We start from the raw sequence: 12732 nt of genomic DNA, 5'->3' as shown, positions 1-12732 counted from the left end.
TTATATATTTTTTAAATTTTTAAATAGTTTCAGTTATGAAGGGAAGGGCTTCTACTTTTTAGATGCAATTTTAAAGTGGTCAGTAATCACGCTGTATCATCTCCTTCATTTCTGGTAATGAGGAATTTCACATCATCTCTCCTTGTATCCTGCTGGCAAAGAATTACTTTTATGTACTTAAAGCACAGCCAAGGACTGTTACAGGTACCTTACTAAAGGCAGCTGCATTTTCATCCAAACTCAATTATTTCCTGGTGATTTGCAGAGCTCTGCCAGCTGGTATTTAAATTAGCCCATCAGGCAGCCTCAGAACCACCTGATTTTTTTGTTGCTTTGAAGGTTTCAAGGAAAAAAAAAAAAAAGAGGGGGAGGGGGTAAGGGGCAGGCAGGCAGAAGATAATTATTAGGGATAAATAGAATAGATCTGTGGAAACAATGGTGCAACTTGATTCAGGAAATAAGCCAGCACGTTTCATAAACTTTGAATAAGTGTACCCTACCTATCTAAAACAGATCTACTAAAGCTTTATCCCAAATCTATCTTTTCTCCAGCACTGGAGGCCTGCTACTTTTGTTTAAGTGCACATAAAATCTGAGCTACAACCTTTTCTTTTTGTAATATTAGAAAGGGTAAAACTAGAAGAAAATTGAGAGAGAAAAATATCGGTGAAATTCTTCTATTCCGAAACCACTGGAGAGCACACCTTAATCAACTTGATCATACAAAAAATGAACATATCCAAGTCCAGTTCTGAATTAAAATCTACCTCACTGATGTAGAGACCCCTTAAGTCTCTAGCCATGGATTCCTGTGATCTTAATCAGACTGCTTGTCTGGCAACACGAACACTAAGTATTTTAAAATATATAGTTATATGTATTTATAATATGTTTTAATTTTGTTTATAATGAGTACAATGCATTTTATTTTATGAGAAACAACAGAGTTGCAGTAGGCATTTAAAAGAACACTCATGCAGAACCCGACTTTCAATCTTTGCTTAAAAACACTCATGTGTGTCCGTGTTTTTCTCTGGCCAATAATTTTTTTTGTACAAGAGCTTATAAAGGGTCAAGAATACACAGATAAAGCTATTTCTCAAATAACAGTACCAACAGAAAAAAATAGTAGCTTTTAGATGCAGGAAGCCATTTTCTGATTAGCTTGAACATTTTGAACAGCTGGGCAATGTTCTTCTTAAGGTCAGTTTTCTCTAACCTTCCTGAGCACACAAAGTTCATGCAGGGCTATAACAACAAGCACTATGTTAAATAATACGAGGGGCAAAATAGAAAGTTGAAGTCTCCTTGCAGAAATGACTGCCAGCTTCTGCAGGATTTTATTTTTACGCTCCAGTGGCTTAATGGGTTGTCTGAGAGATAGAACAAATTATATATAAACTATATGCTCAAGACATCCCAGAGAAGTCTTGGAGAGAGCAGAACTGACACAGGAGAATGGCAGCTTTAAAACCACAAGATTTCTCTGTGCTTGTCTAGATACAAGCTAACAACTTTTGAAGTTATTGAAGAAAAGAAAACAAGTCACCATGACAAGTTCCATCATGACTGCAATGGCTCTTTAATACCAAATTAACTCCATTTAGCGTATGTCTTCAGATTGCCATTACAAAAAACATAACCTGCCTGACATCTACACACAGTAGTCATTTTTAATTAACTAGTAAGTAAAATATGTGTTTGAAAGAGAGGAAATAAAAAAAGGTTTCCATACCAAATTCAGTCTAATGTCAAGGCAATGGAAGGCAATGGAAAAAAATTCCACAGTGACAATAACTCCTTAATTTTCTAGGTGTCCACATTCAGAGCTAGGAGGACGGCTTCATTGCTGGAATATGGATCCTGAGAAATCCTGAGTTTAGAGTTAGTCAAATCCTAATCTCAGCAACCTCAGGGATTTTGACTACCAAATCTAAAGAATTCTAGAGGTTGGTTACCTTTTCTGTTTTAATCTGAGAAACACTAAACAAAACATACTAACAAGAAGTTAAATGCAATCCACTGGAGAATGTCCCCATAGCAGTGAACAGGAATCCCTTACAGAACAACGGTGGACTTTGTACTATCCACACACATATGAAAGAAACCATATTGCAGTTAAAAATTTGATCAACTGTATAAAAATTAACGTGGGTATTTCAACAAGATGACAAGGTAAGATTTAACAAAAAGTCAAACTCTGCATCAAGACAGCAAGGCGTCAAAGTCCAGGGAGCTACACAAAATTTCACACCATTTTGATAAGTCAGCCTTTCACGTTTGTCTCTCTCCAACATCAACAAATCCAGTATCAACAGGCAGATCCATAACGCTGGGTGGTGATGACTTGTAAAATCATGTTATCAAATCCAACTGCCTCCACATACAAGCCAAAAGTAGATACACAAAGCCCAAGGATGCCAGTGAAACAGATTTAGATAATCACATCCTGAAGAAATATTGATTAAGATCTACTATGTATAAAAAGTGCTTGCAACTTATCCAAGATAAGAGATGGCACTTGGAATAAGTAGCTGCTTATAAGAACGAAGAAGAGGAGGCTCAGGGGAGACTTTATCGCTCTCTATAACTACCTGAAGGGAGGTTGTAGTGAGCTGGGGGTCGGCATCTTCTCTCTTGTAACTAGTGACAGGATGAGGAGGAATGGCCTCAAGTTTTGCCAGGGGAGATTTAGGCTGGACATTAGGAAATACTACTTTTCTGAAAGAGCGGTCAGGCACTGGAATGGGCTGCCCAGGGAGGTGGTTGAGTCACCGTCCCTGGAGGTGTTCAAGAAACATTTAGATATAGTGTTGAGAGACATGGTTTAGTGCGGTTATTGGTGGTAGGTGGATGGTTGGACTGGATAATCTTGTAGGTCTTTTCCAACCTAGCTAATTCTATGGTTCTATCATTCTATGATTCTATAAAAGGCTTCTGATCCATGTCACATTGATAGCATTAGTACATTACCCAATAGTGAGATAAATCAGCATGTTGGAAGTTTTAAAACTTGGCAGTCCTGATTATTTGAGTGGCTTTCCCCTTTAGCACAGCTTCAGCTGAGGATGAATCATAGTTGAGAATTAAGAATGAAAAGACTTCAATGTCAAGGTCTGTCTTTCCAGTCAGTATGACTACACCAGCTAAAATTAGAACAAACAACAAAACAACAACCTTGTTCTTCACTTTTTATATCACTATTTTACCACTGATTTATTCTTAATTCTTAACTCCCAGAAAAGGCAAAAATTAAAGAACAATAAAGTCACAATTCATCATTCTCTCTTCACAGTTCTCCTTCCCCAACAGAAACCCTGTGCCTTAAAGTTTCCCTTTATTGTCCTCAAATGTAGAACATAACCTCAATTCTAAACAGCTATTAGAACCAAATGGGATTTTAAAAGGTACTGACACATCGTGATTGAAGAATAGGTTGATCCAAGTTCAGATCTTCTCTTTATATTTTCAATTAACATACAGAAAACAAGGCAAAATTCTGCTCTTGAGATCCTAATTTTAGCATGTTAAAGTACAGCAAAAAGCAAGTCCTTAAGTGCTGAACGATCCTGTGCTTCGAGAGGGCATGAGGTTCCCTTGAGATCAGACACGTATCACTTTCAATTAAGTTAGATAATACACTGAATTTATCTTGGCATGGGGAGGGGATGAGAGGGGAATTTATTTCAGAGGTAGCTGTTGACTTCAACATCTTTATTTGTGGATCAATTTGGTATTTAATTGCATGAATATTTCCTATTAAAACTAAGAATTAATCTAATCTAATTACACAGACTGATTTTGCTTGAAGTGTTATGTTTCCACAAATTAAATAAGAAGACAACTTATGCCATGTTGTTCATACAGCGCTAGGCACTTTGGCACCTAATGGAATGTACATCATTTGCCCTCAAGGTGCAGACCTTACTTGCTTTTACCACCAGCTGTTTCTATACCTACAGCCATTTTCACTGAAACAAATGCACCCGTTTCCTACTGTCAGAACTTCTTAAAATAGCAGTTGATTGGATTCAACTAATGCTAAATCTGCATGATGGAACAAATGTATTCAAATCTATTTTAAATGCAGTAAATCTCTGTAAATAGAACCTTATTTTTGAAAGAGCCCAGCTGTAATTTTTTTCTACATAAAAGGTTTTATTTTTTACCCTCCATACAGCAAACACTATTAATGTTTCAGTTTCTCCAGAGACTGTATGGATTAGACCAAATGGAAAGTTGCTATGACAACACCACCATTATTTTAGGTACTAGGAATTCATGCCAAGTTAAACAAAGGGCATGCATAGTCAAGAACAAGTTTTATAACTGTTCTGACAGCCAACAATAAAGCCCATTTTTCAAGTTACAGAATAATAGAATGTTAAGCCTTATATTTAAAATTCTAATGAAGATCAAGATTACAATAACAGGACAGTATCTCTAGCTCTCCATTCTGATGGTAACTTCTGACATTTGTCAGTCACAAAGAGAAGACAGTCTGATCAGAGTCACTTTTCCAGCATGCACAGAAGACTGGGCACCACATCCCACTTGCAGAAGTTAAAAGGCTGAATCACTGGGGACAAGAGAGATGAGCAACGGTTGTTCTCAAATTTAAGCTTCTGCATCAAAATATGAAATCCTACAGGCTATGAGATAGCAACCTTCACATCCTTGTTGCAGGTGTACCAGAAAAACAATAGTGACAGTGACTTATATAGCTGACACTAGAACAATTTAAGCATAAATCTTAAATAAAAAGATTTTAAAGTTTAGGTACAGCTCACAGATCCCCAAAAGTAACTGGATAACCTACCTGATTACAGTTCAATTATCCCTCCTAAAAGTATGGCTCTAAATATTTATGAAGGCTTGTTCTTTGCAAATAGGACACATTTTCTATGCTTTGTAATTTAAAAAGTTCTAAAATATAAGGTCGAGTCCTAAATTGTCTAATGGGTTTAAAAAACTGAGCTTCTGAGCACAATTGTCTATGCTTTGTCTATGCTTTCAACAAGCAAGTGAATAAGTTAGAGAACCAAGTGGTTTGATTTACATTGTGAAAGCTTGAAACTTTGCTAAAATTCTTCTCAGCAAGTCCAAAATGAGTAGCATTTTTTAAAAAAACTTGCTGCTTAAACTATGAAGACAGGCAGCTTAAGGCTCATAAAACCAAGTTGCTTTCTCCCTGAGACACTGGTGTGTTCTAAAGATTTTCTTTAGAACAAACAAGCTGCATCCATCCATTATATAAAAACAAACCCTTCTGAGCTGAAATTAAGAGCATTACTGATTAACATTTTATTTGCTGCTATTGAAAAAGGACACCTACCTTGACTCTGATAATAGACTTACGATGATAAAAGCAGCAAAGTGCTGCAATCAGCATTTGAAAAACATTATAATCCTTCGGCATGTTCAGTTCTTCTGTTTGTATGTCTTCAAGACTGAAGATGAATGGTCACTACTACCAGTTTCAGAGGTTTAGCAAGCTCTTCAATATGACCACTGTGCCTGCCAGAGCTGACATATCCCTCCACTCACATATCAGACAAGGACACTTTCCACAGCTGAAGCTGATACTATCAATGCAGCAACCTCTGGCATCCTCGCTTCCAGTATGCCATATAGAGTATGCCAGAATCCTCATGTGATCTGCTCCACTCACCAGTGAAATCCTAGCTTCTCTATCTTGGTATCCCCTGAGTCAGAGCTGCACATAAACCACCAGCTCAAGACAAACTTCTCCTCCTGATGACATACAGTACCTGACTGTCTCCCTGCACTGATAAGAGTTTAAACAGTTGCTTCAGCCCAGTCATGCATCATTTATATCTGTATCATCAATAATATCTTCCAACATATAGAAGATAAAACAAAAGATAAAAAGCAGTTGATCAGTGCTTGATGATTTTTGCTTATCACACGTAAGATTTACATCTTTAGAGCTTATCTATAAAAGGGAAATGATGAATCTCTTGATTTTTAATTCGGAAGATTCTGGTGATCAGTCCTTGTAAAAAAAAAAAAAAAAAAAAAAAAAAAACCCAAACTCTGCCCACGTGGTCAGTGTTAGGGGTGTAACCAGGATACTATCAGCATTTAAACTATCACTAGACAGCTCAAGCTTGATGATAGTCCCATGGAATAGCACGAGTTGCAAGAGAAAGAAAAGATGCAATTTAAAAACCTCTGGTTTGACAAAATAAGAATTTACACCAAACAAGTTACATTTTAATGCCTGTTACTCTGTTTTCTTGGATGCCACAGTATCACACACAGACATCACCATCAATACTGTGATAACTAGAATATTTTATCTGCTTTTTTCAATCTCTCTGTGCTGTGGAAAAGAGAACTAAAAACTGCCTAACAGTTTCTTCCATGCCATGCTTTTAATCTTCCTGCCTACATTCAGCATTCCAGTTTAATTTATGCATCACAGTATCATACTCTAAGGATAGAACTGCATCACAAATTGTCTAGAGAATGAGATCGGCACATTTCTGCATTATGTGCTTATGCAGCAGTCTCCTCAACCAGGTGAAAACTAAATTCTTCAGCTGTGTCTCAGATTTCTTACTACTAGGCAGGTTGCAGAGTCTCTGCAGTTTAGCTCAAGCATCATCTGAGGGAGTTCTTCTATAGCTGTAAAAATTTGTCGTTGTCTTGTTATAATTTAATGTATGGCCTGTTGTCTGAAGACAACTCATCCAGAGTATTTTAAGTAGCTAAAAAAATATCATACTCTAATTTTTCCACTGCCACTAGAACACAAAAAAAGATGCTGGATCTGTCTTGCGTATTCTTGAAGAAATGAATTTCACCCAAATGTGTGAGAAGCTTGTGGAATTCATTGACAGAATATGTTATTAGAGAAAAGAGGTCAGCAAACCAAAAATGACTGTTGAAATTTGTAAGAACAACACTCTGCATTGCTTAATTTCAGTAAGTGTAGTAAGTTTCATTTCTGTCAAAATTAACTAGTGATTCATGAAAATTTGCCTCAGGACTGCAAAGTGAGATGGGCAGGAGAAATCAGAGAAGTTAAATCAATTCAGCACTGATTCTCACAACTTTGCTCTCACTTTACCTCTACTGCTTTAATAGTGGTGTTAAGCGCACTTATTCTGATATGACTTCATCTGGGAAAGAGATAAGTTATCCAGTTTCTGCAGTCAGAGCAGCTTGTATTTTAATTCAAGAAACATTTTGCCATGAAATGTGCTAGGAGAATGATGTTTTCTTGTTTTGGAAGGTAGCTTCTACTAACAGAAGAAAGGAGAAAAGGTGTGAAAAGCTCCAAGAACAGAAACAACAAGAAGACAGGAAAGAGTTAACAAACCCCCACGTTATGCAGTCAGTGGACAGCTCACTGACTGGTAAACAACTGATCAACAAAGCATCTGCCCTATACACCTCAATGCCTTCTCAAGAACTAGGGCTAAAAAGGGCAAATACCTTGCTTGACTACAACAGTGGTCAGGGACAAGACCTCACCTCCCTAGCAGCCTAAGAGACACGGTGAAAGGAAACAAAATGCACTAGATTGAAGACAGCAAAGAAGCCTGTAACACACAAAAATGAGAAATTTTGAAGAGATTTATAGCTTGGATGGTACTAAAAAGTCCAGAAGTTACAGATAATTCAGACCTCAAATTATGAGTCCATGACTTCCAAGGAGTGTTTAAAAGGAAAAGCTACTTGTCTTTTTTGTCAGCAATATATTCCATAATTAGGAGGTTGCATATATTAAATGTTTACAGACGTCCTCAGATAATACTTGCGAAGCAATACTTCCTACCTAATAATAGAGTACCTCCTTCCCACACTGAACAATTGAACAAAGTGAAATGTCCTCAGTGTTTGAATCAAGCAATGGGACTCAGCACACAAGCTAAGCAGCAGCACTGAGCAAAGAAAAGCACACAATACACTAAGGTTTCATTTGGTATATCATGAACAGAAACTAACAAAACAAGAACTTAAAACTACACCAGGTAACAAGAAGGGCTATGAGGATGATTAAGCTCTTTTGGCAGCAGAAACCAACTGGTTTAGCGATGCAAAATAAAGTGGGACACTTTTACTCCAAAAAACATCAGAAATAAATTTAGAAAAGGAGAAAAGCTCTTTAAGGTAGAGGGGGAAAAGGGACAAAATATTTTATGACCAAACAATGAATAGACATACACTGGAATTTAGACAAAGGTTCTCAGTCACAAGACTTTGCCAGGAATTGAGGGCTGGAGAAGCAGTTCTAACAAAATTCAGCATTAAGCACTGCATTGAAAGGAAAAAAGAAAACATCCAAATCCCCATAAGAGCACTTGTGACAATAGGGAGGATTCAGTACCCTTTACGTACTTATGCTTTCCTCCCTTACCAAGCTCTAGACTACAAATCCAATCAGCTGTTGCTATGGTTCATTAGTTAATGCGCATGTATTTCCCCAGGCCTCAGTGACTTCACAAGTATATTCACGTCTTACAGAGACTTGCTAATTTTGCAGCTTTGTATTTGACTCATTTACCTAGGGAAACTTCCTGGTATACTTTCAGTGGTCTAGTCTGAATGATACAATTCCTGACAAGGTTGCTTCACCTGAAACAACATGTGAAAAAAACAAGGGAGGTAAAGAATTAAGTTTTTTGCTTATGAAACATCTTCCCAAATATTTTCAATAGGAACTGGATTCCTCCTCTAGTCTTTTCCATACTGACAGCACAGAGACTGAATGAGCACATCTTCAACAAACACCCTTGATTGCAGGCACAATCTCTTTACGTCAATGGGATAGCACAGCTCAATTGGGAAAGTATATTTGGCTTAATGCACACTTATCCCTTTTTCATTTGAAAGGCTTGTTACTCTCCATCAGTAAAAAAAAAGTTTTACAACCACAGCTCAACATAAACAGTACCACATAAATTACAGATCATAATTGTCAGTTCTTCATTTCCTGTCTGTAATGGAGTAAGAATCAAAAACTATGTGTGTTGTTGCAGTGAGAGAAACAATGAAATTTACCCTTAAAAATAATACTGTACAATTTCATAGAGCAGCTGCTGACAATTTGTTTTTTTTTTTTTTTTTTTTTTTTTAAATCAGCAGTATCGCTGACAGGAACGAGAGTGTTTTATTTGGATATTTAGATAGCGCATCTATTTAAAAAAATCTCATTATATTAAGGTTAACGTGTAGGTGCTCTGCACCTACAGTCAATGAACAAATAATGCATACTTAGGAAACAGTCAGAACCAAACCTTTGTATGACACTGTGATACTGTACTGTGAAAATCAAGAGTAGTGGAAGAAATCACAGAGTACACAAGAACCCTCTGGGTGATGGTACAATAATTCTTGCTCTGACGGCTAACATGGAGCTGCTTTCAGCCAGCATGACTAAGAACACCCCTCAGACCACTCCAAATTACACTACATTCATAGCTAGGAAATACTGACTCAGAAGAGCAAAGGATGGTACAGCCATTTTCACTCTCCTGTCCTGCAACTTCCACTGGCACTTTGATAATTCTGAGAAGCTAAGCTATTTATGTGATTCTAATGTTCTCCAGCATCAAGAGATCAAATATATTCCTTTCTTTATTTTCAAGGATTCTTTGCAAGAATTTTAACATATGTGATAATGCCTTCATTTCTTTCTAAGGATGGCTGGCTAGAGTACTCTTGGTAGTCAAGTTTACTTTGAAAAGATTTCTAAGCTCATAGATCTTAAACTTACGAGATTAAGGACACTTGATCACATAAATATTCCAAATCAACTTCCTAATAATCCATCAACAAGGCAAAATGAGGTGTCTCTGCCAGACCCATCTGTATTATTACAAAGCCTCTACAGTTACTTACAGTGTTTCATGATCTGGTTTAAACTACACTTACGCAGCACCATAGACTGGGACCGTTCTGAAACACCTGAGCTGTTTCCAGCTCCACTCACAGCACAGGGCATATGCAAGAGCTTGAAGTGTTCACAATGAATAGTGTGAACCTGTTCTCGGGAACTCCTTCTAGGCTACTTTAATCTTACTGGTTAAACAAGGCAGAATGTTGGAATAATTTATCTTGGGGTTGTGGGTTTCTTTTTCTCTCATCACAAAAACAAAACAAAAAAATAACAGCAAAGAGATTTCTTTGGATTCAAGGATGCAAATGGCTCAAGCCAGGCAACCAAACTCTGTAAAAATACGAACACCTGAAAACTCACAAGCAGCCTGAAGTTATCAAAGTCTGCAGAGCTAAAAGAAGCTATTTTGAACAAAACAGCACCCATGTTCATGGGAGTGCTTAAAATTCACACAAGGAATTATGATTATCAACTTCATATTACAAATTGGTGAGTTGTAACTATGATTTGGTACTGCACCAACAAATCATCTAAGCATTTAAATCAGCTTAACAATATTCAAAGGAACACATGTGATGCTACAGTAGATTTCTTTCTACTAAATGAAAGTAAACAATCCACCCAGAAAGCCAACCATTAACAACAGAAGACATAGTGTACTGTATAAGGGTCAGCAGCCTAAATCCGATATAGCGTGCAGCCAATCCAGAGCACGTTGCTCCCTGTTACTGGGCTAGTAACACCACAGGAGGTACAGAACCTCCTGATTGCACGGTGCATATGCACAATCTAACCTGGGTTTTGATCATCTATTGCCATGAAATGACATCTGTAAGGTTGCAATAAAGTACAATAGGAATAAAATTTGAAAGAAAAAAATAAAATCAAAGCATTTAAATTTTTAGCTTGGAACATTATTCTTTTTATATGTATGTATTTTCTCTATAGCTCATCATTTGTGGTTCTGATGTGAGAAAAAGTCAGAAAACAACTGATAAAAGTCAGAAGACAACAACTGATAAATTATTTGCCCACAGAAACAGCATTGTCACAATGCCCACTACCACTTAGGTACCAGTACTCAGTCCTTAGGACAAAGCCTAGCACCTCTAACCAAAGTTCTGTAGGGAATGCTTCCAAATACTGACCAACTGTTTACAGCTGAACAGTTTTTAAAGTGTAGAACACATGGAGGAAAGGGGATGACAACACTGAAAATGCTACTTATTTTTTTATCTGTCCTTGACTCAACTGTCAGTGGGCATACAATGTCCCACTACCTCGCTCACGTCATACCATTCCTGTGTCAGTTCTTACTAGAACTGACGCTTTCATATACTAACCTCACTTCCTGCAAGCTCTTGTTGGTGCAGTTCCTGATCACAAATCAAGAGATACAGCTGTAGCTGTCATTACACTTGTTTGCATTGCAGGGGTGCGGTATGGGAGAGGTCAGCCAAACTCTTTCCTTCTCTCTACAGCACTTCCATTAGGAAAAATCAGGAAATACTCTGTAGTTATTGTACAGAATAATAAGAAAGCAGAGATACCATTTATTTCATGTTCAGTGTTGCACAAATAAACCTTTGGAAATCAGAGTCATCTAAAAATATAGATTGGAAACTGCAAAAATAGGAGTCCAACCTTCTTAAGAGCTTCCTACTGGGTCCTAATGTGAACTTTACGACATCTAAATACTGTAAGAAATCTGCTCTTTTATAACTAAAACACTCAAACCTCACAAACATCTGGCATTAGGTGTAGTTTTTCTTACAGTCATTTATTAGGAAGCTACCAGACACTGCTATTGATCCTACCACAATCTAGCCTACATATGCTTGAGCTCCATCTACTGTCTGCACTTTGCATAAAAGCATTAACCTATTTTGTAAGGTCTCATCTATCTTTCTTTGAATTTATTCCTTGTACTGGAGAAAATAAAAAAGTGAAAAGGCATAAGTTTCCTTTTTTTTTTTTTTAAAAAAAAAAAAAGCGTTCGTTCACAACTTCTGGCTCATATTTTCTTCCCTTTCCTGTTAATTTAGCTGTCATTAGTCTAACTTCAATTTTGCTGGACACTCTACAGTTCTCTTGCATATAAAAAGGACCCACTAGTACAATTACTAACTGCGGATTTCTGCTTTTGAAAGTCTCCCCACTCCTATCAAAGCAAAGTGTTTGTCTGAGATTTACTCCAATTTCAGCTATAACTCAAAGATGAAAAGACTCTTTTGCTTCACCAAGGTAGCTGGAAGAACCTCAGTTATCAGAACTCCACTGATTAACCACTTATCAGAACTCCTGGTTATCCTAAAATACTTGCCTTCTATAGAAAGAGAGATTTTGGAGGCATAACATTTGAAAATTAAACCCAAAGGTCACAGGGTTCTGCTGGAGCTCAGTTTTTCATAGCCTGTAGCAGCATGTATGATTTTGAGAAGGCCTGTTTCCCCCCACATTTCTGCACAATACTCTTTCATGAAATTGAGGAAGCAAATGCAGCAAGCTCACCTCAACTCACATACCTCCCTTTACTAACTGAAAGATTTGAAGACAAGGAGGTAAATGATCTCAGGGTATTCTACACAACCACTAAAATTTTATTCCCTCATTTGTATATGTGCTTGGTTTCTAACAGTATTTGACATGTAAAACCCTCAATCAGCAAATTCTGCTTCTTTGAGAGTATAAATTTGTAGATGATATCCCAACTGAAATTTACTTCCAATGTTCCTTCTTCTGCCTTCTCTGCAAGTCAACTTGTAACCAAACAGTATGTCTCCAAGAGGTAAGACGTACAGACACACAATATACTAGTCTTACTCTAATTAGAAGCTTCACCTCCATGTGTCTTGTCACTA

General features: G+C 37.2%; 1 protein-coding gene across 4 annotated transcripts in view; it reads right to left on the bottom strand.

Annotated features, from left to right (window-relative positions):
- Positions 1-12732, bottom strand: part of BCAR3 (breast cancer anti-estrogen resistance 3) — a 94203-nt gene that overhangs the window by 15735 nt on the left and 65736 nt on the right. Inside the window, exon 1 of one of the 4 annotated variants that reach the window (XM_021404793.1) lies at positions 5336-5454. The exons of the other annotated variants lie outside the window; for them this stretch is intronic. Within the exon in view, the coding sequence (XP_021260468.1) occupies positions 5336-5419 (84 nt within the window). The 5' untranslated portion in view covers positions 5420-5454. Of the gene's footprint in view, positions 1-5335; positions 5455-12732 lie in introns of those variants that run through there. 4 annotated transcript variants of the gene reach the window in all.

This window comes from Numida meleagris, chromosome 7, assembly GCF_002078875.1.
Source record: "Numida meleagris isolate 19003 breed g44 Domestic line chromosome 7, NumMel1.0, whole genome shotgun sequence".
NCBI lineage: Eukaryota > Metazoa > Chordata > Aves > Galliformes > Numididae > Numida > Numida meleagris.
This window is presented reverse-complemented; position numbering and strand designations above follow the sequence as displayed.